Genomic DNA, 25,768 nt, shown 5'->3' with positions numbered 1-25,768 from the left:
CAACGAAGTACTCTTCTATTGTCTACATGTCTTCTGTGATAGGTAGTACTGGCATACCACTAACCTTCAAAACTCTCGGAAAACACTAGGAAAGAGTGTAGAGATAAAGAAAATTGTGAAAATAGCCATGGTTTAATTGTACTGACATGCTCATAGTGCCACAAATATTGGTTTTGTAAGGCAGTACGGGCGAAGTGCGACAATTTCGCCTAAAGATGTACGATGCTACAGACTTTTGTCGAGAAACGAAAATGAACACAATATAAACTTTTTGTAATAAGAAAGTGAAGGAAACATGTTGCGATTTTACCCAACTTACGTGTATATTTATGCCTTTTATATTTTATTTGTATTTGTATGATGCGAGAAAATGAACTGAAAAATAAATCTACCTATCAGTTCAAGGTCATCAGGGGGAGGGAAATTTAAGATAGGCCTATAGCATTATTTCATGGAATCATGTATGATGGAAACAGATGATGATAATAGAGGCAGTTCAGATCAAGGAATGGCAATAGCTAGGACACGTGCGTAGGAGAGAGGACGAGATGGACAGGAAGTGAGGCCATTCAGCAGATGGTGACGGGAAAAAATAAATGGAGTGTTTGCATCGAAACTGGAAACTAATGTCTGCCGATGATGCTGATATGTATATTGGTATTTACTTATTCAATAAGAAAAAGGTGAGGTAAGGAAATGTGACTCTCCAATATTTTTAAATATTTTTAATGATTGATAAGAAATTGCAAAGACTAGAGATACTGAATGAGTGGCTGGCACAGCACACTCCACGATGTAAAAGCTGGCGCAGTTTCACCCTTGTATCCAACAGGCTTGGAAATTACATTGTCGTGGCAGTTGTATACCAGTTGCTGTGGCGCCGGCTTCATCAATCAATGTAATCCTGTTAAAGGTGAATATAAAGTTTCCTAAAATGTGCTGCATGTATGCAGATTCAAAATAAAGTTTAAAGGCCAACCACATTTGTCATTTCCATCCTGTATGATATGGAGCTGATGACAGCTGTGCACTTACTTACATAGGCCTTGCAACTCACAGAAAGCGCTTGCACTCACTTGCCAGAAGTTCTAAAATACATTGCTCACAACTATAAGTCAATATCATATAGCTCTGACATACAAGCATGAATTTTCATTAATTAGTCTCTAATACAAGAAGTTATATGTATTGCTTGTTAACTTGTAACATCTTACTGAATAACTGAATAGTTATCTACATGCACAGCAAACCTCACTTATTACATACCCTCTTACTCAGCCAGTCCTGCTAAATTAATGAACAATTGATGACCTTCAATAGATAATAAAAGGTGTATGTAAAATTAAAGGATACCAAAAATATTTCAGGGCGAGATATTTATATATTTTGGAAAAAAGGGCAAAGGAATATAAGAAGAGAAATTGGGGAATGATGTGCAGAAGCAACATAAGCATGTCTAGATGAGTAGAGTAACTCTTTTGTCATGAACATTGACTAAATTAAGTTTCTTTAAGAGTATGTATATAATATCATACAAGCTAAAGACAAAAAGATCTGATAAATACATATGTCTCAGGAGTGAGGTCCACTACACATCACACACATACAAAACTTGCAGGAATCACAGAAGCAGTTCAGCCAGAAAACACTAGGTATACATAAGTATATGTAGCAAAATAAATATGAACACTTTGGCTTTTTGAATGGCAGCAACACCTTAATGAGTGGATGTAGAATAAGTGGTCAGTCAATATGAGTTAAGTACTCCCCAGCACTATACAGGTCTCTCCTGATTGTGCAAGAACCTTATTCTATATTACACACACCATTCCTACAAATATGCAATATTCCATTTCATTGGTGTTGCTACTGAAAACCATCAATATGATAATAATAATGATATAGAAATTTTAATTTAACTATATAGGCATTGTGCTTCAAAAATGTGAAGCATTTAACATGTCCTGAATCAAATTCTCATTTATAATTCAGACATTTTCTATCAAAACAATTCCTTGATAAAGAGGCAGCCATACCTGAATAATGTGCTTTCCTGTGTGAATCAGTTGGTGAATGTGTTTGGTGGCTTTTTACAATGGTCCCAAAACAAGGCACTAGACATACTTGAGTTTTAAACTTGATGTACTTAACTGAGGCCACACTAGGAACATCATAAGACTAACGTTAAGTCCATTGTGCATAAATCAGTAGTTTCCAGTGCATTGGTTGCTGCAGTGCAATACTTTATTATCTTAAAACTGAAGTTGTGTAATTAAAATTTTATCCACACTAAGAATGGATAAAGATATACGGAAGACTCGATAATTCTAAGCTTTTAGGGCATTTAGGTGTTTTTACATCAAAACCAACCAGTGTGACACAAGGCTAGTGGCTGTGCAAAATGAGATTCAAATTTTCAGTCAAGCTACTAGGTGCAAGATCCTACAGTTACGGCATTTTCTAGATCCCACTCCACGATTCAATAGTGCAATACGAGTAACTTTGCATGACTCATTGTTTTGTTCAGTGTATAATAAATTTTTCATAATACATGGTATGGAAAATTGTTCAACTAACCAAATGAAAAATCAATATTCAGAGTGGCACAATGGAAAATAATGATGTCACAATGTGGTACATGATCAGCCCTCAAGGAGCAGCTTGTCCTGAGTATGCACCACAGATGCTTCTCAACTCTCAAAGCCATCATAAAAATAATGTACTATTACATTTAGTGATCTCTTCCTAAAAAATAAATTACAGACACAAAGGTTTAGGTGGGAAGCTCAAAATCCTTGATCATAAAAGCCTTCTAGAGATGTTACTGCCCAAGACAATTAATGATAAAATGCATTTAACATAAATTGAGACACCAATCAACACAGTATACTAAAAAACACAACATGGATGAAAAATTATTGTAACAAAAATTTCAAAACATTATTTTCTAATTTAGACTTTCTAATAACACTTTTAAGTACACATCTTATTTTAATGGCACCACATTTAGATAATTGACCTATAGTTCTAAATATCAACACAATGTAAAAGCTTTACAGGAACATCTTACATTGATCTTTCTCCAAAAATGTAAAAGAATGAGAACATCTCCATGCTTAGGTAATTCTGAATGTCTACACAACAAAACTGAAGGAGTTTTTTCTGCTTACTTCACAAAAAAACATGGTAATTAGAGTATCTTAGAATAACACATAGCAAGTGTGCACTAAAATACCCTCAGACTAAAATCATACAGTGACAAACAGAAGTACTAGTTAGTGTTCTTGCAAACCTCAAGATTATAAGACTCATCAAAGCAAAAAACTATAATTCTGCAGGCCAATGAATCTCAGTTAAGGAGAGGCTCATGAACTATCATAACTCTTCTTATTGACTGAACATATAGCGATGAGCCAAGTTCTTATACAATTTTTTCTGTGTAAAGCAAGTCATTCTTTGAAAAGTCAATTTATTTCTTGATTACTCTGACCAAGGAGGAGGATCAAGTAACATAATATCCCCAGACACATATACATAAATTTTCTTAGTAACTTTCCTCTCCAATTCAGCATATGAAAGGTTATTAAATTCAAAGATTTACACAGAGACTTATCCACCTACACCAGTCATGTCCCCACAAAGCAGCACCGGTGTGACCTGCAAGGCACTGGGCTTCCTCCTTCTTTCTTCAGCCACAGAAACTCAAATTGCACAGATGAGTCATTTATCTGTACATTATGTGAATGACACGTTCTTGAAAGTGTTTGGTACTTGTAAATACAACATGCATCTAAATGACTCATTCCTGAAGAACCATTGTTATGACCATTATGCAGCCAGAACCCTCCCAAGCAAATATTTCAACGATGACCTTGGTCATGTATATTATAAAATTGATAAAAATGGCTTGCTCATAAATTGGCATCTGTCTTAAACCAACTTAAACCTTCATATTGTAAAAAAATAAATATATAATGTCTGTTCTGGAAAATATACACTACTATACAGTTTAAGGGTGGCACTATGTTTAAGTATCTGATAAAAATTGATAAATGCATTCATTACTTAATCATAAGTAGACTAATATTTGTGCCTCATTCCTTTACCTCTCCACAGTCATCTTTTACACATGACAGTATACCTTAGTAAACTTCCTACATTATCTTACGATGGTGCTACATACACTAACCTTCCCTATTACTGCTCAGCTCATACAAGACCTTACTGAAAGCATAACTTGATGTACATAGCAAGGACATTCCCCATTTATAGTAATGTCTGGTTAGTTACCACTTAAAACATAAAGGTACAGGTGGTTTGATCATCTTTGATACTGCTTGTTATAGAAAAGGTTTTGAAGTAAAAGAAGACATGATATATGAAGCAATATGAGGTAATAAGGACTGGTATATTGGGATGCTATGAGTTTTTCCAACACATTTTGTAATTTACTTCAATTCATTAGCTCTAGATTGGGCACATTTTCTATTTTAGTGGCATCTTCAACAGACATATTTCACTGATGTGCTTGAACTTTCCCTATAAATAATCTGCAGTCAAACTTCAATGCAACGGGCTTGGTGTAGCCTTTCCCTTGGTGAAGTTAACCTCTGCGGAAAGTGCGGACTGAGTAGATGCTGGACAGGACATAGAGGGCACAGTTCACCAGCCCCAGAGCCTGCAACACAACATTTCTCAACACCCATCACAACACTCATTATAAAAATAACATTCATACAAGCAACTTTAAGGATTCTGCAAACCCTATAATATTTTATGTCATTTGATAAAGAAATGTTTTTCATCATCAGGATTTCTCAATGTAAAACTGAAAAAAATGTTAAATGATGTGTCTTACTCCATTATATTCTCAGCTACTGAAACTTGAAACCAAACCTCAAGATCAAAACTCAGAAACCATCAAGCCATGCATGTGATGCATTGTATACTAAACTGTGTGGTGTATATTACTAGGTCAAGAAAACATCGTGTGATATAAAACCTAAGCATCTCATAGTCCTAAATATTTGATAATACTATAATTACTCCTGTTATTATTAGTCAGTACTCTGCAGCAAAAGCAATTCTGAACTATATCTTCGGCACTCATAATTATGAATATTCTTTTTAGGCTTTGTTAGCATAATGGTGTTCCAAGGAAAGGTAACTGGAGGAGGGAAGAGGTGGTTTGGCTGTGGCTTTAAAAAGGTGACAGAGTGGTAGTGAAAAGTCAGCACTCTTATGGTCTGCCAATTCTGAGGACATCTCTGTTACAATTAAAGTTATCTTACAATAAAGTTTTTTGTAGAAACTGATGAATCAGGGAAGGAGTCCATGATTGACTGTCAAGTGATTTTTTTATTTTGATTTATATCTATATGACTTTATTATTATTTTTTTTACAGCAAGGGAGGCAGCTCAAGGGCAAAATACAAAAACAGCAAAAAAAAATGCTAGATGCTGCTCCAACAAAAGGAAAAAAGAACAAGAGGCGAGAAGAGAGGTTGATTTTGGGTGGAGAGGTGTCTTGATACTCTCCTATTGAAAGATTTATCTATATTTTATGTATTTGCTTAGATTAATATCACATCCTCCTCCCCAATACATCACTTATATAATAAAGTCTTCATTCAGTCTATCACTGAGACTCAAAAACAGGGACAGTTATCAGGCTCAAGGGTTCACACAATACATTCCACCAGGCATATGCCTTTTAAGCACTTTGCACTGCACATTTCAAATTTGATTGACTCACCCCTGAAAATATCTTAGAGTTGTAGCCTCTTTCATATATTTTATAGCCTTCGTTCCTGGCCACCACCTCCCTCAGAAGATTAATGGATGAGCACACAAGAAGGTACGCCAATGTGGCATGTAACAGCACAACCTAAGTGGGGGAAAAAAAAGCACCTCAGTCCCTCCCTTCCTACCATTGCTTTTACTAACTACAGAGTTGCCGTCACCATTATGTGAACTGTTAATAGGGGCTTCCTTCTGCTCATAGAATTTCAGATAAAAGAAAGTTGGTATTACTTATGAACTTTTACTTTCTACTTCCCCCTTCAGTCAACTTCCTTCATCCTAAACAGTTCACATAATAGCTGAACAATCACCATGCAATCTGGGTGCCTCTTTGAGTCAAAGAGGAACCAAGATAAAAAGGAAAGCAACACAGAACAAACCTTCCAGATGTTTTGCTTCAAGGATGAGGAGCATTTATTTGGATATTCACACAAATACACTACTTCATGTCTGATCAAATTATATTATCAGATTCAGACAAAATAAGACAACTGGAGCAAATTTTTTTCCTTCATCAACAAGGTGAGATGAAAGACTCAAGAAGCAAATCCACGGAAGGTTTGTCCTCCACCAGCACCCATGGGCGGGAATAACATCCCCGCAACTGGTGGTTACTTACGCTGGCTGCTGTCTTGGCCACATAGTAGTTATCTCGGTAAGTTTTGTTGGTGAGGTAAATGAGGAGGTATAGAGCGCTGGCGAAGTAAAGACAAGAGGCTGCAATGTGATACAGCGTCTCCTGCAGAGTCCAGAAGTGTGGGATAAAACATATTAAACTGCCTAGAGGAAAGGTTGTTAAGTGTCTGTAGAGGAAACAACTGTAATATCTATAGTGCATTTAAATCAAGTAGGACAATGGAATTGTATCATACAAACTTACAAAGACTTAAGATGCCATTTCCATTACTTTTTTCTTCCCTTTTTCACCAGACTGACATTTAAGTCATTAAGGAAAGATTATCAGGTTTACCTTACAAATCGACAGTGACTTTTACATTAACTTAAAAGGGACTCCATATTCAAAGGGTTCTCTTCCAATAAAAATAAAAAATTCCATCAACAGTTCTAGTTACTATTTACAGTATGAATTTTATGGCTACCAAAGCACACCAGGTATAGAAAGAAGATTAAGAATAGGTTGGATGATGATGATGATAATAATAATAATAATATATCCTGTCATTACTTACAAGCAGTGCAATGATCTACATGAGAAGCACACCAACCAACTTACAAAGAGTGTCTTGGGGATGATGGAGGCGGTGGCGATGGAGCAGAGGCAGGAGAAGAGCAGGAGGGAGGTGGTGATGAGGCAGGCTGTGGCTATGAGGAGGAAGAAGAGCTCAGGTACAAACTGCTGGGATCTGGAGGTCCAGTGGATGTAGTGGCCCGTGATGCCCACCACAACGCACCCAAGCAACTGAGGAGGAAGAGAGGGCTAGGATGATGAACTGGGGTACACTAAAGTAACTATGGCAGCTACTTCAGATAACAGTTTCCCTGGGTGACATGCCCTTTCTTTGTCTTTGTCTTTAACTAAATGAAAAAGTTGCATACTACAATGAAAAGTTGCTGCCTCATGCATTTGAAGATAACCTTAACCTAACCAAGCTATAACCCAATCATCATATCTGTGTTCTCTAAATTTATATTATGCTTCCTCTGTGAAGGGACTTTCTATCTAACAAAGTGTGCTATTTCTTTGTTGATTTTTACTATAATGAAAAAAAGCTGCCTGTTATGTGCTTGAAGATATCCTTAACTTTCTATATAAATAAGCTGGATTTTTTTTCTTTATATACTACAATATCAGCTTAATTCTACCTGTCCTGAGTCTGAATGGGCTACCCTTTACCCTTGGGTCTCAGCTTGTCTAGGCTTGCAGGGTGAACATATCAGGAATAAAACTGGGAAGGCTAGAACAACTGTGAAATTTAGTGAATATTGACTCATGCTCTGGTAACTGATTGCTCAAAGCCCCCCAAAATATGCAAAAGAAGGATAGACTCCTTCGCTTAGACTTTCCTTACCCATGACCTCCGCCTATGGACAGAGTAGCTGTTGACTTATATGAAAAGTATACTTACGACTTGGAAGATCTTGAGTATTCCCGGGAAGGTTTTGAGGTATCCCACATTGATAAGGAAGGCCGAGGTGGTGGTGGTGGTGACCATCCGGTGTACGGTGACCTGCGTGGACATCCTGCCGCTTGCGGTGGTGGTGATGCTTCTGCTTGCCTGGGGGAGTGAAGAAGGGGAAGCAGTGAGCAAGGATTCTAGTGTTAAAGTTTTATACTCCTTGGCTGGCTGTGAGGGAGAAGATATGATGGAGCCGGACGTGTACGTTCTCGGCATCATAAAAATAGAATGTTGGTTCAAACATCATTAGTCATTACATCATCTTCAACTATAAACTGTGAAACCTATCCTGCTCCAGCAAATGCTTAAATTTTATCTCCACCATGTTACTTTGATTTCCCTGAGATTGCTGTATTCCTCAACGCCTTCGTGGTATATTGGTTCACAAGTCTAGCTTCGAATCCGCGAGCCTGGGTTCGAATCCCGTCCTGGGCAGTCGACGCACCGCCCACCCAGCAGTTCATCCTCCCTTTCTGGCAGGTCGACAAATGAGTACCTGGGGAAACCTGGGCCCGGTAAACTGTGGTAACCCGAATGTCGCACTTGCCCTGTGCCCCGGGGTAATGAGTTATCACGTACTACCATTGGCTCAAGTGCCAATGAGACGAAGATGAACACTGAGGCCACGTGCAGCTATAGTGTATGTTCAAAACTCGAGAGAGAGAGAGAGAGAGAGAGAGAGAGAGAGAGAGAGAGAGAGAGAGAGAGCAATAATTAGTTGGTTAAGAAAATATGGGAGATTATCGCCACTCATTCCCTATCCAACCACGTTCACGCCCTCCTTCACCCTGCTTTCCCGCAACACCTACCCAACAACCTATCCGTACCCACACCCACACGCCCTCTCTGACTCTACCTCCCCGCTCCGCCCCACCCACCAACACCCACACACGCCCCCCCTGACCTTTCATTCCATCACCACCCACACTCGCTCTCCCTCACTCTCCCTGCCCTCACCCTTACTTTCCCTCATCCACACTGAGAAATACCACGATGACAATAGCATAACGACGCATCGACACCTGACACTTCTTAGATTTATTATTATAGGAAGGGTGAAAGAAGACGTGTGTGGGTGGAGGGCGGTGGCGGTAGGTTGGCGCTGCTCCAAGTCCCTCCAACACCACCCCGTTTGGCGCCTGGCTGGTGGTGGGCGTGGCTCTCAACTTTTTAGCTCCCTTTTCTTGCTAACCACCTTCCTCCCTCCATCTCTTGATCCTCTCTGCTTACGGCTACAGGAAGGAGGGAAGAGAGGGAAGCGGGCGGGGAAAAGATATCTAGGGCATGGCTATATTTAAAATGTTACCTGCCTTCAGTGCCTAGCCCCGACGTATATACGTGTAATTAAGGCCTCTAATAAGGGTGTGTTCGGTTAATAGTAAGTTTCAAGAATTAAAAAGTAAAGTAGGTTTGTGTGGAGTTGTTTTAATTTGTCATCAGTCCTTTTTTATGTAACGAATGTTGATTAAATCTTCAACGTGCATCTGAATCATAATTATCTTGTGGAATGCAAATGCTATCTCGTAATAATGCTACTAATTTGACACCACAAGAGAGAGAGAGAGAGAGAGAGAGAGAGAGAGAGAGAGAGAGAGAGAGAGAGATACAATCACACTGAAATATAGGTCACACAAGCCATATGGCCTCTTCAAAAGCTTAAAAACTAAATGACCTTGAGTATCGGTAACCATGAAAAAATGATACATATAGATGAAGAAAAAACAAGCCAGCATATTATCTTGCATTTAGCTCCTATGCACCCCATATAACTCCATATACGACAGACATCAAGGAGGGAAGGACGTTGGATGAGTCTTGCTAAACCTTATTTGGGCTGCAGTGAAAGTTCAGACGGGGGCAGAGGTCAAGACTGCAGTGCTGAGTTTCGCTGCCACCTGCTTGACCCAATCCACTGTGATGTCCTTGTTTTACTCTCTCTCTCTCTCTCTCTGAAGTCATAAGAAGATAAAGTTTTCCTAATCTTTCTTGAATATGGGCATTTACAACACAGAAGATATACATGATAATAAAACAACCAAACATATACATGATACGGCTGCAATGACTAATATAGCTTCCTTTGAATGTAGGTGTCGCATAGTACATAATAGTCGAGGTAAGTAAGTTTTACTCTGAAAGTGGAACGTGGGTGTAAAATCTATCACAAATAAGTTCTGCAGACACTCTCGCACTTCGCTACAACATAAAAATACGGACAAACATACTGACTTGCTTGTAACTTTATAGGTTATCTTCGCTAGGTATATAAAGAAGCTGTTGTAAGGTTCGGACGCGGCCGGAAAAAATACGTAGATTGTGCCAGGCGCTGTTACACGCCCCCACTGAATCATCCTCCACATTTACACCGTCATCGGATGAGCTACAACGAAAAGGCTTTATCATCCTCGCAAACGTGACATTACTTCGCAAGACTTCATAGCTCAATTTCGATGATACACACTCTTTGAACCTGAGGGAATAATAAATCATCAGCAGGTTGTTGAACTTTCGATAAATAACTGAATAAACCTATGTGGTAACGCTGGTGTGGTTGCTATGGTGACCATGACATCATCTACCCTTTCCTCTTTCCGCTCCCTTCCTCCTGTACCACTTGACAATCCTCGGTCCTCCTCTACGCCGTCACCTCTCCATTTTATATCAGACTGATTATATTTCTTCCTCCTCCTCTTCTTTTTCTTCTTCCTTCCCTGTGTGCAGAGGTCAACACAGCAACGCGGTGACTCACCCACCCGAGCTATCCCTCCGAACCTTATTACTTCGTTCAGATAAACAGTGGTTCCTTTTCTGGCTTGCCGGCCTCTTCTTTTTGTCTCCTATATAGCTTCTATTAGCGCTGAGGGAATTTCTTGGGGATTTAGGGGTTAACTAACTTGTCGATGGGTAATAGTAGTGGTAATAATAGTAGCTTTAGGTATATATACGTGGCGTTTTAGTAGTAGTAATAGAAACAGCGGTAGTAATTAAAATGAGAATCGTAGATGGGAATAGGCCTACGGCAATGCATAATAGATATTCCCGCCAACCTGAGAGAAAAAAAAAGGAACGCCAAGATATGCCTTCATTTTCAAACTGACGTATGATACGTGTTTCCGGTTTGAGAGACAAAACTTACTCGGCAGTCCAAGTAAAGAAGACAATGGAGAAATAAACAGGTAACACTGTTCGTGGATTATTTCCGTTAAACATTACAAGCTCACAATCACACACAATACAACACTAATTTAATTTGGTAGTATGACAGTTCATCAGCACCCCCCCCAAAAAAAAATCTTACATACCGGGGAAGAACGCATCCCTCTCCTTATAAGGGCAACTTCAATATGAAACTGTCCTTAGAACTGTGAAAAGCCGTGGCGGAGTGGCGCTCGCGTGCGTGTGTGCGAAAGTGCGCGTGTTCGAAACCCTGACTTGACATTTTCCACAACTAACTTCACACAGCTATTCCTTTTGCCTTCATATGGTTGAATTAAATAAAAATAGCTCTGTAACACTCGAAAAGGGTCTAGGATGGAAAAGAAGGGTCATTTCTGGCACCAAACACGAGGAAATGTGACCTGACCCTGCACAATTTTTTTCCAAACTGTATACATCTTCCTTTTACACCCCTGCAGCTGTTAAAAGAAGAAAAATAACTTGTGAACACTCAAACTATCTCTAGAATGGACAAACAGGATCATATCAGGAACTAAACACGAGTGAACTTGGCCTAACCTTCACAATTTCCCAATCTAACTTCAAACACCTATTCCTTTCACACTCCAGAGGCTGAAAATGAATAGTTTAAGAAGAAAAATAACTAAAGAACACTCAAACTAGCTCTAGGATGTACAAACAGAATCATATCAGGGACCTAACACGAGCGGATGAGGCGGGGGTGTGCCTGGCTGAGGTTCCGCGGGCGGTGGCTCCAACAGATGATATTTTCCTCACCTCATTTAACCAGTTCCCTCACTTGTATTCTCATCTACTCTCCCCACAGTATTCTTCAGGTAGCTAATAACCCCCCAGTGTGGCAGGACAGGCGTAACACTCACCACGGGGGTCGTAAATGGCACAGGGCAGATGATGTGTGGCACGCTCGGTGTTAGATGGAACCTTGTGCCTCGGTGACTGACTCTGTGGCTCTCTTGTTGGGCTTGGAGGGAAGAGGGGGGAGGGGGAAGGGGAGGAGGGAAGTCTGGGAAGAGGGGGGGAGGGGAGGGGAGGAGGGAAGTCTATCTCTCTCTCTCTCTCTCTCTCAGTGGTTCTTTTGTGTTGTGTGTGTGTGATATAGACCTACCCCCTACTCCTACTCTCTCTCTCATTTAAAAGCAAACTTGATTTGCACTTACTCCATTTAACATTCACTAATTAAAGGAAGAAATGCAATCTTGATGACCATTGGTGGGTCTGTGTGGTCTGAACAGATACGTTAATCTAAGAAAAGTTTCTCTCTTTCTCATTAATATTACTCTTACTTTGATTATTATCATCCCCTTCAATCCCAATACACATATATGCTGGTATCGCAACACTTACTTCGTACTTTTTAAGCTACTATACCTCACGTATGACAACTGTACCTGCATGTCTTGACTGACCCACTCTCTCAAAAGAACTGAAGGAAGACGCCACTTGGAACACAGGCGGACAGAAATAGCGATGAGAGCATGCGATATGGGGGAGCTTGCCTGCGCGCGCCCTAGATTCGTGCAAACAAGTTTGCACGCCTCGTTCCCTCCGGGAACATCCCCCTAGGACAGTGGTTCCCAACTTTTTTTTTTTTCAGGCGACCCCAATCATGCACCTCTAGACATGACTGCGACCCCACTAGTTTAGTTGTATATGTGTTATAATATAATACCATGTTTGATATTTTGAGGTCTTGGGGACCCCAGGAAAAATGCTTAACGACCCCAGGGTTGGGAAAGGGGGCTCTAGGGGGTGGCCACGGCAGAAAAGCCGTAGTACTATTATTACTATTATTCTGTATTACTTTTGTTTATATATTATTGATTAGTAGATTTTGTTTCACAATATTCACAGTATATGAGAAGCTTATATTTTTTGTGACATAATATGGAACAATTTTATAGCAGTCACAATATAAACACTGTCAATTTCATTTTACTTCCAAAATCATACATATTGTGTTTATGAAGTTTTGTTAATGTGTAAGAAAATAGTCATTCAGTTTTGAAGCATGTATAAATAAATAAAGTTAAGTTGAATTGTTTGATTATTATTCATATAACTTTGAGATATGTATGGCCGTTGATATTGGGCTTTAGGCAATTCAACAGAAAATGAACGCCAGAGAAAACTCGCGATATGCTGTATGTACTTTTTAAATACTAACATCACTGTTTCATTGGAGGACAGAGGTATGGGTATACTCGTATAATGTTGAAGACTGCCTCTGCTTTCTGTTTTTCAGTGACTATGTCAAAAGCCCTTTATCAGTGGTAATGCACCAAATATATGCAAGATATCCCCATAAATTCAATGGCATGCCCATGCAATACCCATATGGATCCCACCCATATCCCACATTTAACCCACTTGGGCAACCCACCTGAAACCCACATGAATCCCGTGGCCAAATTTATCTGGGCCCCATGTGGGCAGCCCACATGGGGCCCATAAAGTAGCCCACAAAAGACCCACGTGGGTCCCATCATCCAGTGCTGGCTGGGTGCATGTTTGTGGGGGTGTCGGTCTTGTTCTGAAGGCTGTCAATTGTATGATTCCTGCTGTGATTGTCTTTAGTTGGATGGGATTAATTTTCCATTAATGAGAGAAAAAAATACCAGGCATCAGACCACATAGCATTTTGATCAGACGTTGATGAAAGAGAATGACAACCCATAGGAAAGTAGTTCGGAAAGCAAAGGTTAATGCTAGTGTCAAAATAAAGCTTTAGAGATGTCTAGGGAATTGCATAAGTTTTAGCGAAACGGCTATGAAAGACAATATAGGAATCAGGGAAGACGTCATTAGTAGAATATTCTTGTGGAGTCCTTACTGGCGATCAGATCGAGAAGGTTTTAAGTTGAAATTTCTTGTGAAGGAGTTTCAAAATTATTTCTATTAAAAAAAAAAAGTAAATGTATAGGACGGTAGTCTGAAGGATCAATTTGCTATGCCGAAATGTTTGGTCATTGCCTTCCTCTAATAATAGATGCTAACCTAACACTATAAATTACATGTGAACTGCTCAGTACTAATCACTATCCACCTAACCTTGTTTGATGAACAGGTAGAGAGTAGATATGACTTGTATCAAACTAATCTATAATTATACTTATAATAGCATGTGAATAGAGGAAAACCAAGAAATAGTTTGTTAAGTTGTGTATTATTTTTCAGTTGTAACTCTTTGTCAAGAAAACCATGTGCACTAACATTTCTAACCTTCATTATAAGTATGTAACAATTATTATTGTCAGTGGAAGTTATCACTAACTAGTAACTAGTAATCTTTCAGAAAAGTTCTGAATCTGCTAGAGTGGCAGCTATACATTGGTTTACATTTAGGAATACTGCTAATTCCTGCTTGCAAAATGGAAGATAGTGATGACATAATCCATAACTATGAAGTTATTTTTTTTTTAGTATATTGGAATAAGCTAGATGGTGATAAGATGCAAGTAGATGACTCAATTATTTTTTTGTTTAATGAAAAGCTGTAAGTGGCCAAACCCTTACAATGTACCATGTGTATGCTGCCACAATGATACTCCAAAATATTTTGATTTGAAACTTTTGGACTGGCATGTTCAATCTTCAAAAAGACTAACACATAAACAATATACAAGAGGGATTTGTGCATGTCACTCATCTTTTCAAATGCAATGACAGACAAATATAGAGCAAGTAAAAATGTATTTTAACCCCAACCCTTCCCATACAAAAGTATAACTCAATATTATTGCTTATATAAAAATATATTTACAAGTTGTTTGTTAGATATACCTTCCATGGACGGATAAATTGCATTTGTATCACTCAGTTAAATATTTCGAAATATTCAACTTGAAAACCTCCACATAAACCTTCCATAGCTTGTGTCCACGGGCAAATATGTCAACAGTGTAAGCAACATTCAATAGCCTTCTAATGAAAAATCTGCCCAAAGGGAGAAACAGGGGAACAAATTTACAAGTTTAATTTTTTGTATAAAGGAATTCTCTCCTCTGAGAGACTTAAGTTAAAGAAAGCTCTATAAAATCTTCATAAATTAATGCCTGACATTTGAAAGCCCCAAGTATAGCAAATATCTTACAAACACTAAAGAATACAAGGAATAGGGTAACAAAATTTAAAGCAGTTTTGTTCAATAGTATATAAAATTTTCTTTCAACACTGGAATGAGTCCATAATCTATTGGCTACACAGACCACAGTTGGTGAAAGTGGTGATGCACTAAGAAAGGAGTAAGCAAGTGTTAAGTAAATATTGGATAAAATATGATTGCTGGCATTGCAGCATTAGTGGGTGAATTTAATGCATACTGGAAAGAGAAGACAATATTGTTAACCAAGGAATCTAATGATTAATAACATGATACAAGACCACAGGAATAATAGGAAAAAAATATACTGATTGACAACTACAATGGTTATTCTAGGAATATGTGGTGGATAGTTAAACTGGTATTACAGGTACAGAAACAACAGACCATAAACATACCCTGTAGGTATTTGTAAATAGAGAAAAAATTAAACACTATTATTCAATGAATTACATATCTGGAAAAAAAAGAAGCTTCCTCAATTACCCTTACCCTGTATAGAATTTAGTATGAACACAATTTTTATCATGGGTTAGGAAATCCACCTGTAATGATAACATTACAATCACTAACCATAAAACTGTTCCTCTGGTATGGTAAATTACAATGGTAAGTTAAGATATTATTACAGGAAACAATGAGCAGTAAAATGGCCACTTATCAACAGCAAAGAAAAGTGTCTAAAGCAAGAAGTATCATTAGCAGCTGCAGCTCAATGAAGGACAAACATTGGTACCAAATAGATCACCACTTTTCCTTCTGTCTGGTTCATAAACAGCTGATATGTAACAAATTCATCATTAATCATCTAAAAGACCATGTCAAGTGCTGCATATAAACAATTCAATATCTTTCAAGAATATTTTTCAGTAACAATATCCTACTAATATTCCAAGTTAAAATAAATAATGCCACTATGACACTTAATAAAAGAAACTTAACTACATAATGTAATTGAAAATAATTACAAACATTATTGAGAAAAAATACAGAACTGATCTCTTCTGATGCTTGCTTCTAATAGTTTTTTTGAAGGCAGAAGCTATTTCAAACTCCTTTCCTTAGAAATACTGATGAGGGAGATGAACCAGTTAAAAAGATGGCCATGAAAATAGGAGCTAATGATTTTTGCTATCCATACACCTTACATAATTCACCCCTCTCCTCTTCTCCACCCATCCATACTACAGGAAATATTTGAGATTCTGTCTGATTTACAGGAGGCCATACTTTTAAACCCATATCATCAACTCCACTTATATACTCAGTCATCTATACTTTTCCATTCCCTACAGGCCATCAAATCACTATACAATCATTATATCATAAAACTGTTATATATTCTCATAAAATGCCTGGTAAAAACACAGAAAAAAATGTTACAGTTGAGGTAAAAATGGAATGAAATCTGTAATGCTGCCATGATGCAAAAGCATGTGAAGTACACCAAGTGAGAGAGAAAGATGGTAAAAATGAGTGAAGTACTGAAACAAGAAGGAGCCTATCTATCCATTTCTCCAATGCCCTGTTTCCTCACATGAACTTTCCTCAATGGGGTGGCCACAGCAGGAGAGCCTCCTACCTTTCCTGTTACAACACATCCTCTCAGCACACTCAATCCTTCACCCACCAGCACTCTCTCCAAAACTCGTCCCCTTTACTGATCCATAAAACTGGTGGTCTCCCTCTGACAATCTCCCTCAACCCTGCCCTCATATACTCACTGCACAAAGTCATCCTCATTCAGTCTCATCTTGTCCAAACCATCTAAAAAACACCATGCTTCACCCATTCAATCACTTCACAATCCACTCCCATTACTGTTACCCCCCCCACCCACCCCCCTTGCATCATACTCTCATTTTCTGCCAACAATGCATCATCTGAAAATAGTCCTGCAACCAAAGACTGCACTGTACCTCTTACCTACAGCTTTGTATACCTAATCCCCCTATGCCCATCCATATAAACAGTAAACAGCCATAGAAAAATGGATAAGAAATGGAAGTGAAATCTGATAATTCATGTAGGAACAGGGAGTTGGAGACTCCTCATGTGGCCACCCCATTGTTTTTTTTTTCTTCTGAGAGCTGAAGCACTATGTAAGTATGGCAAGATAACATCCTCTGCATGAAGATCAGAGGAATAATGATGCACAGTTTCATTGGCAAAATAAAGCTGCACTAAATACTTTCATTCTCAATGGGAATGCGTGTCATTTATGAACTAGATGGACGGATAAAGTCTTAAGCAAAAAATGCCCAAAGGACGGAGATTCAGAGACCCATTAGTAAAGAATAAATATAGCTTATTTGTATATTCCCTATCTCAAAGGGACTGGAATGATTTATGTATTAGGCAGGCAAATATAGTCTTACACATGAAGATTCTGGGGACAGAGATTCACAGTTCAATCAGTTAAATAAAGCTTAAAAGAATACACCATCTTAGTACCATGGCTGGCAGTCTCTAAGTATCAAAAATACTAGATGATTCATTTGGCTGCTCCTGGCCTATTGAGCTCTCCTGATAACCCTGTGTCACCAGTCAATTGACTAGCCACCACCTGCACCCTGCCACCCCAAAGAGACCCAGCAGTGCCACCAGGGGTAGGCTGGGGCGGATCACAGGCGCGGGGTTGCACCCATCTTTGTCGTTGCAGGTGCAGTACTCAGTGTGGATGTTGAAGGTGCCAGTGCGATAAATGCAATACCGCTCATCGCCCCCCACACCTGCCTCACCAAGACGGGCACAGTCCCTCTTGTATCGCCAGTGGCCCATCACTGAGTGGAGGTAAATTGAAAAAGATTTTGTTAGTGGTTGCAACTTTTTTTTTTTTTTTTTTTTTTAAACAAAGGAGATGGCTCAAAGGCAACAAAAAGTGAAAAAAAAAGGAAGCCTGCTACCTGCCACTCCCATAATAGACAAAAGTAAAGAGTAGCCAAAAGAGAGGTCAATTTCGGGTGGAGAAAGAGGTCAAGTCATAGGCAGGAGGAAATACAGATGAAGGAAGGCTGTTCCAGAGTTTACCAGTGAAGGGGATGAAAGAATGGAGATACTGGTTAACTCTTGCATAAGGGTTTCGGACAGTAGAAATTTTGCGGTAGTGCGATACTTTTTTTGATGCGGTACTACCGCACTAAGTACCACACTTGCCCACCTCTGCTGTCTACCACCGCAGAGATAGAACAGCTGGAAAGGAAACTGGAGATAAAGGAACAGAGAGAAGGATAGAATCCAAAAGAGGGCAGTTTAGAAAGCTAAGATCTGTGCCAGACTATCGAAAGCTTTTGATATGTCCAGCGCAACTGAGAAAGTTTCACCAAAACGGCTGAGAGGATGACCAAGTCAGTTAAGAGAACAAGAAGATCGCCAGTAGAAAGCCCCTTGTGGAACCCATACTGGCGATCAGATAGCAGGTCAGAAGTGGAAAGGTGCTTTTGATTCTTTCGGTTAAGGATTGATTAAAAAGCTTTAGATAGACAAGAAAATAAAGCTATAGGGCGGTAGTTTGAGGGATTGGAACGGTCACCCTTCTTAGGCACAGGCTGAATGAAGGCATACTTCCAACAGGAAGGAAATGTAGATGTTGACAGACAGAGGCGAAAGAGTTTGACAAGGCAGGGTGTCAGCACGGAAGCACAGTTTTTGAGGACAATAGGAGGCACTCCGTCAGGCCAATTAGCCTTCTGAGGGTCGAGGCCAGAGAGGCCATAGAAAACAACATTCTTAAGAATCTTAATAACAGGCATAAAGGAGTCAGAGGGAGGATGAGTAAGAGGAATATGCCCAGAATTGTCCAGAGTGGAGCTTTTACAGAAAGTTTGAGAGAAGAATTCAGCCTTAGAGATAGATGAGACGGCGGTGCTGCCATCAGGGTTAATTAATTAGTTTGATAATATATCCATGATTTTAAACATAACAATTTCTTTGGTTCACTGAGAGGGATATTTTAGTACATATACACTGACAAGGGTTAATGATGAATAGGGTACAAAATCATGTATCCTTTTCCTTTTAGAAATCTCAGAATTGAAAAGCATTCACCTTTCATGCGTATCTTGCGACACATGGTGGCAGGAACACCGCGCAGGTGGGGCAGCTCCTCCGACACGGCGCAGTCCTTTTTGCTGGCTGTCGTGTTGTCAAAAGGGTCACGGCAGATACTGTCCAGCATGCTATTGCAGAACCAACAATGTATCCCTGGAAATAATTTTGCTTACTTTTTTTGAGAATACTAATATAATTGACATCCAATAAAAGGAAAGGGCTAAAATAACTGTAGTCAGCTAAAATAATTAGTCATCCAACTAAACTTTATGGCCTAAGCAAAGCTAAGAGAGAATGACACCTCTCCTGCCAGGAAACTATCCTTTGCTGGTGCCAAACACACAGTAATTAGAAAAGTATTGTTTGGGGGGAAATAAAACATAGGTTGCAGTTACCTGTTTGAGGTTTTAAGATTATGATACACATAAACTAGTAATTATAACAAAAATGACAAGAATGTATAGCAAGGCATTCAGTTGGATAAATTTATATTATTCCCTACACCTGTCTCACAGCAAAAAACACCTTTGTGCTATATGAAGTACTTTGTGAACATACAACACACTGCCGTATTGCTTTCCATTGCAAATCACTCATTTGGGAGGTATCAGTTTCTTAGTACCGTACATAAGAACATAGGGAAGCTGCAAGAGGCCGTGTGGCCTACACAGGGCAGCTCCAGAATCCTCCCCACTACTCACGATGGGTGAGGTGTAGTTACAGGGGTTACAAGTAGAGGCTTGATCCTTGTTATACCGGCAGTACTAGGCACGCACCAGTACCCTGTCACCTTACTGCACCCACACCTAACTGCCACCTGTCGTCCTCGTCCATGTAGCTATCCAGTCTACTCTTAAAACAAGCTATCGTCCCTGCACTAACTATTTGATTGCTGAGTCTATTCCATTCCCCCACCACCCTATTACTAAACCAATGCTTGCCTATATCTTTCCTAAATCTATAGTACTTTTCTAATTTAAATCCATTACTGCGAGTTCTATCCTGCTGGCTAATTCTCAGTACGTTACTTATATTGCCTTTGTTGTAACCCTTGACCCATTTGAATACTTCTATCAGATCTCCCTGCACTCTTCGTCTTTCTAGTGAATGCAAGTTTAGATGTTTCAGCCTATTTTGATATGGGAGGTTCCTCAGCCCCTGAATCATCTTGGTCATAAGAATGATATGGGGGAAGGAATATATCAAGGGTTTTATTTCCATTTATCGCATTAAGTCAGCAGTAGTGGGGGGGAATCTGGAGCTGCCATGTGTAGGCCACTAGGCCTCTTGCAGTCTCCTATGTTCTTATGTTCTTATGAGAACAGGTCAGGTATGGTTAGGTTAGATTTAGTTAAGTTAGGTCAGGTTAGATCAGGTTAGATTCAATTGTGATAAATATGTGATACGGATGCACTGCACCACTGGTTGCTGTCATTGGCAGTTGGCAGTCAGCGGTCGGTGGGTACAGCGCAAAGAGCATCACATATTTATCATGAACAATTACCAAATAAATCTAAACTAATCTATCCTGACCTGACCTAATTGAACTAAATCTAACCTAACCATACCTGATCTGTGCTCTGCTGCCAAACTGCAATAAACGTTAATAAATCTCGTAATGTATTCCCCTTGCCTAGACCATATTTTAAGAAATTAATGTATTCTAAATAAGTGGTTTGCAATGGAAAACAATATGGCCGTGTGTTGTATATGCACAAAATTCTTGATATAGTATCAAGGTGTCCTTAGGTATGAGATAATGAGATGGGTGTAATTCTGTAATAATATCAATAAATTTTGGTTCATGAATAAAATGGCAGTTGAAGGATCAAAGTTAGCAGTTATGTAGTAGGTGTAAGACTAAATGTTTCAAAATGATGTTAACTAGGTTTCTAGGGAGAGAGGGAATATGGTGAACAGGATGAGTACAACAATAGTGTACAAGTTGCCTCCCTTCCCTTCCAAACAGGTAAACTACCACCTTGTTTAAGAATATTACCTAAGTTCCACAGTCATCAAATCATCTAGGCCCCTAAGGACATATTTCACCTCCCCAGACAATAAAAAGATCACTCCAATACACACGAGACGTAGAACTAAGCTTGTACAGAATAACAAGCACAAGTTCCCTCCCTCCCGACCCTCCTAAATATAACTTCCACACACATAAAATCGTATAGGCACATGTTTCACCTCCGCAGACAATAAAAGATCACCCCAACACACGAGACGTAAAATCAAGCTTGTACAGAATAACAAGCACAAGTTCCCTCCCTCCCGAAACTTACACACAAAGTCGTACAGGCATTTATTTCACCTCCCCGGATAATAAAACCTCACCCCAATACAAACGGTACATATAATCAAGCTTATACAGAATAACAAACACAAGTTCCCTCCCTCTCTCCCTTCCTCCACACCCAAACATAGCCTTGGCTAGGATCCGTGCAAGTCTATCCAGTCCCTCCATTACACCACTTCAAGGACCTCACAGCATCCTACAGGACCTCTAAGGATGGCTATAGTTACCTTCCGTCGTGACCACCAGGCAGAGGAGGCCCGCGAGCAGCAGTAACAGCGTCCTACGGATAAACATTTTAAAGAGGGGCTCCACGCACGCCGTCCACGCCCTAACCCGCCGCCGCCGGACCCATAACACTGGCTCCCGAAAACTCTGTAGTCCTGTGAGAGTTTTCTGGAGTCGCGCGAGAATTATCGGGAGACCTTGTACCGTATTTTTAAACATTTCGGTATCCAAACGTACATATTTGACAACGTTTTCCTAGGAGTTTTGGGCATTTCCAGGGGTAGTTTAATGGCCCTGGTGGTAGTTTCATCTTTCTTCTGTATTATGAACCTAAAGAAGCACTCATGAGAGCCCGCGATTGATCTCGTTTTGGCCTTTGGAAATAGTTGATGCTGTTGAGGCGGCAGCGTCTGAGAACATCGAACCTTCTTTTATGTATTATTATTATTATTATTATCATTATTATTATTGTTGTTGTTGTTGTTGTTGTTGTTGAGGTCCATGACACGGCATCAAGGGAAAAAAAATATATAGACCAATTTAATCAGTCCCTTCGATAAGCAAATATTGATATGAAAAATAAAGATGGTAAAATTAAAATGGCTTGGTTGTACAGGCGATCCATTTACTAGTAGAGCCAGCATTTTATTTTTTGGCAACTCCAGTAAAAAACAAAAAAAATCTGGCATGTAGCACGTACTCGATCCTTGCATACCATACATTTTGTTTTCACCTATACATGCAGTTCCAGCAGCAACAACATCCATTCTTTCTATGCTGTATAGCGACAACTTCATTATTTTCATATCCCAGTGCACTAAACATTCTTGATAACGACTATCAACCGGAAGCTTCATAATCATCTTCTGTTAATATACATCCTCAAGGTTAGGCGTTTTGCATCATCACCTCCAAAACTCTTACTATATACAAGTTGTTGTCTATCATGTTTGCAGATTCACTTAACCCAGTCAAACTATGACCCCATAAGGTCACCATAGTCATACACTCTATTATAAATTATAAATTCAAATTCTTTCTCTCAAATAAATAAAAAAATCCATCCAACAAAGTTTTTTTTCGTCATATATCTTATCAATTAACCATTGTTTTATTTTTGTTATATGTTTGAAGATACCCTTAACCTATCCTAACTATTATACGTGCCCATCAATTCTGTGTACTCAATCAATAAACTTATATATGCATCTTCAGTAATGAGACTTTTTAATCAACTAAATTAGGCTCTTTATTGAATTTACTAAAAATTAGTGTTTGTTATATCTCAACCCACCCTAATAATAACCCAGTTTGTTTACTCAGTGAATTCATATATTTGCTTCCTTAGTAATATGAAACTTTCTTTCTAACATCTGTCTATCTATACTATCTCTCTATATCTATATATCTATCTACTAATCTATCTCTATCTATCTATCTATCTACTATTCTATCTATATCTATCTATCTATCTGTCAATCAATCAATCAATCTATCTATCTATCTATCTATCTATCTATCTCTATCTATCTCTGTTGCTTTTTTGTGAGTTGCTGCCTGACATGGTTTGCAAATATCTTCAATCTAATCTAACTGTAACCCAAACATGTGCAGTCTTCATAGCTGCATGTGTACTCAATAAACTCATATATACTACTATGCTTCTTCAGTAATAAGAACGTAGTATTTAAAAGGAATGCGGGACGGGACGGGGCAAGGTGGAAACCCGTGGTGGAAACTGTAGACGTGCCAGTAACAAGACGGTGCTGTGCCGATGACCTTGCTGGCTACTCCTTCCGTCCTCTGGCAGCGATCCATTACAGTTACGATGCCTGATTATTGTCGATGCTATTTGGAGTACGAGAAGGCCCCGTCACCAATTAAGTTTTTATGATTATTAGCAGTTATACTCCTAGATTCCTTGACCTTACCCTTTGATTATGAAGTCGCCTTGGCAGAGAAAAGGTGATAAAAGTCGTATGTAACAAGACACTCGGCCCCGCCCTAACATTCATAGATTTACATAGATTTGCATAGATATTTAGACCACACATACCCTATGGTCCAGACTAGGTTTCTGTGAGAGTATTTATTTATCTATCTATCTATCTATCTATCCATCTATCTATCTCTCCCTTACTATTTTTGTTTTATTTTCTCTTCTTTTTTTACCTTTCTCTTTCTCTTCCATTTCTTTTTTCTCTTCTCTTCTCTTTTAATGACTCGTGGATTCTGTGACTCTTTGCCAGTCCCCGTGGGAAGAAAATCTCATCATATGCTTTTTTCTTTCACTACCTTATATAAATACGATGGACATATGATGGAGTTGAAGAGATCGACCAGCAAGTATACTCGTAAATTTGCTTAACTCAATATTGACGTTTATTGAGAAACAACCATCTCGTCATACCAGTATTTTAAACAATTTGCTTGTTACATGTACTAGTAATGGATGTACTTACAGTGTCGTGGTGAAGCTCATTAATACAAGCCTAGGTCAATGTGTCACACTCTAGCGCTGAGTTCAAACCTCCCGCCGCCCCGCGATGCTCCGTGAAGTGGAGCGCTGAGGCCACAAGACGCCTTGCCAAATATTGATTATTTTTATCACAACTCACGGTGGTCATGCAGCGCAAAAGGGTGACGTCATTATTTTGTCAGAATGTAAAGAAACTAGTTTGTAAAAGCATAAGATATATAGTGAAATCGAAAAATTGGGTGAGTATTGACGGAACTAGTTTGTTGGGTCCGTCACGTCGGCCGAGCCGTGGCCTGAGCGCTCCTGGGCCCGAGGAATTTCCCTGCGCCTGGGGACGGGCGCACCACGGGCGAGGGGGAGGCAAACTAGGGATTTTTCTTGACCAATCAAACTCCTGCCAGAAGCTGATAAAATTTATGAAAACATTGACGTTATACAAAAAAGAGCAGCTCTCGCTATTTCCAAACCAGTTAGTATCTACCGCTGTTTGAGTATTCAGTTAATAAAATATCCTACTCTGACGAAATGCTACGTACAGTACCTAAACATAAAAAAATAAAAAAAATAAATCGAGAAACCCAAGGACACGTACGTAGTAGGTATAATGTTGCATTTAGCTATATATACCTCCCCTCTGATGATAGTAACACGTGATATTTAACGTTATGACACATCTACAGCTGTTGAAATATAGCCTAAATATATATATATATGTAGACACTCGCTGACGAGATATGGAAAAGAATAAGCACACACAAACACACACTAGCTGCAACAACAACAACAACAACAACGACAAAAAACAAAACAGAAAAAAACATCCGGGAAATCAAAGAATAGCACATGGAAGGGCATTGAACGTCAGTCTCCGGGCAGTTAAAATCCACCGCTGCTTGACTCTTCAGTTGCTAACCCTCTGCCTGCATGGGGGAAGGGGAGGGGGGGTTGTAAACACGCAAAAAGAGGCCAAGACAAGCTGGAGGATCGGGGGCCATTCAGGGACATTGGTGCGCCTGAGTTACTGACCCCTCTAGCGCAATGGAGGGGTTAGAAACATGGCTTAAGAGACCATAATCACTCGTCAGAACTACTTGGCGGAATGGAGGGGCTATGCAAACGTTAGAGACACCGAGAAAACCGAGGTGGACCGGGGGCCATTTAGGGATATATGGAAGGGATGTAAAAGCACACACACACAAACAAAAAGAGACTATAATCACTAATCAGAACAACTCATCAGAACTACTTAGCATCTAGGGGAATGGAAGGGGCTGTAAACATGCTAAAACAAACCAAGACAAGACGTGGGGGCCATTTAGGGATATTATAAAATGGATACAAAAACACACATAAAAAAGAAAGGACACTGTAATCCCCCATCAGAACTACTCATCAGGGCGACTAATCTTCTAGGGGAGTGGAAGGGTTAAGAAACACGCTAAAACAGACCACGACAAGGGAATGAGAGGGGGCCA

The 25,768-nt window shown here is 39.4% G+C and overlaps 2 protein-coding genes and 1 long non-coding RNA gene across 8 annotated transcripts; 1 reads left to right on the top strand and 2 right to left on the bottom strand.

The window, feature by feature from the left end:
• Positions 1 to 710: 710 nt before the first annotated feature.
• LOC127010317 (protein singles bar-like) lies at positions 711 to 12,635 on the bottom strand. Of its 6 annotated transcripts, XM_050884209.1 has the most exons (7): positions 11,999 to 12,115; positions 9,765 to 9,889; positions 7,890 to 8,039; positions 7,037 to 7,222; positions 6,422 to 6,541; positions 5,756 to 5,887; positions 711 to 4,678 (listed from the first exon to the last, which is right to left on the bottom strand). In XM_050884209.1, the coding sequence occupies exons 3-7, from the start codon at positions 8,001 to 8,003 to the stop codon at positions 4,604 to 4,606; spliced, it is 627 nt and encodes a 208-aa protein (XP_050740166.1). In that variant the 5' UTR covers positions 8,004 to 8,039; positions 9,765 to 9,889; positions 11,999 to 12,115; the 3' UTR covers positions 711 to 4,603. The 6 variants fall into 6 exon arrangements, with proteins under 6 accessions (XP_050740166.1, XP_050740152.1, XP_050740175.1 ...); XM_050884195.1 differs by lacking the exons at positions 9,765 to 9,889; positions 11,999 to 12,115 and adding an exon at positions 12,527 to 12,635; XM_050884218.1 differs by lacking the exons at positions 9,765 to 9,889; positions 11,999 to 12,115 and adding an exon at positions 12,507 to 12,548.
• Positions 9,896 to 16,718, top strand: LOC127010332 (uncharacterized). The gene is made up of 2 exons (XR_007763072.1): positions 9,896 to 11,116; positions 12,560 to 16,718. It is a non-coding gene; the product is annotated as an uncharacterized LOC127010332 (long non-coding RNA).
• LOC127010330 (uncharacterized) lies at positions 15,095 to 21,957 on the bottom strand. The gene is made up of 3 exons (XM_050884257.1): positions 21,817 to 21,957; positions 19,285 to 19,440; positions 15,095 to 18,020 (listed from the first exon to the last, which is right to left on the bottom strand). The coding sequence occupies exons 1-3, from the start codon at positions 21,881 to 21,883 to the stop codon at positions 17,785 to 17,787; spliced, it is 459 nt and encodes a 152-aa protein (XP_050740214.1). The 5' UTR covers positions 21,884 to 21,957; the 3' UTR covers positions 15,095 to 17,784.
• Positions 21,958 to 25,768: the final 3,811 nt, after the last annotated feature.

Source organism: Eriocheir sinensis, chromosome 4 (genome assembly GCF_024679095.1).
Source record: "Eriocheir sinensis breed Jianghai 21 chromosome 4, ASM2467909v1, whole genome shotgun sequence".
NCBI classification, from domain to species: Eukaryota; Metazoa; Arthropoda; class Malacostraca; order Decapoda; family Varunidae; genus Eriocheir; species Eriocheir sinensis.
This window is presented reverse-complemented; position numbering and strand designations above follow the sequence as displayed.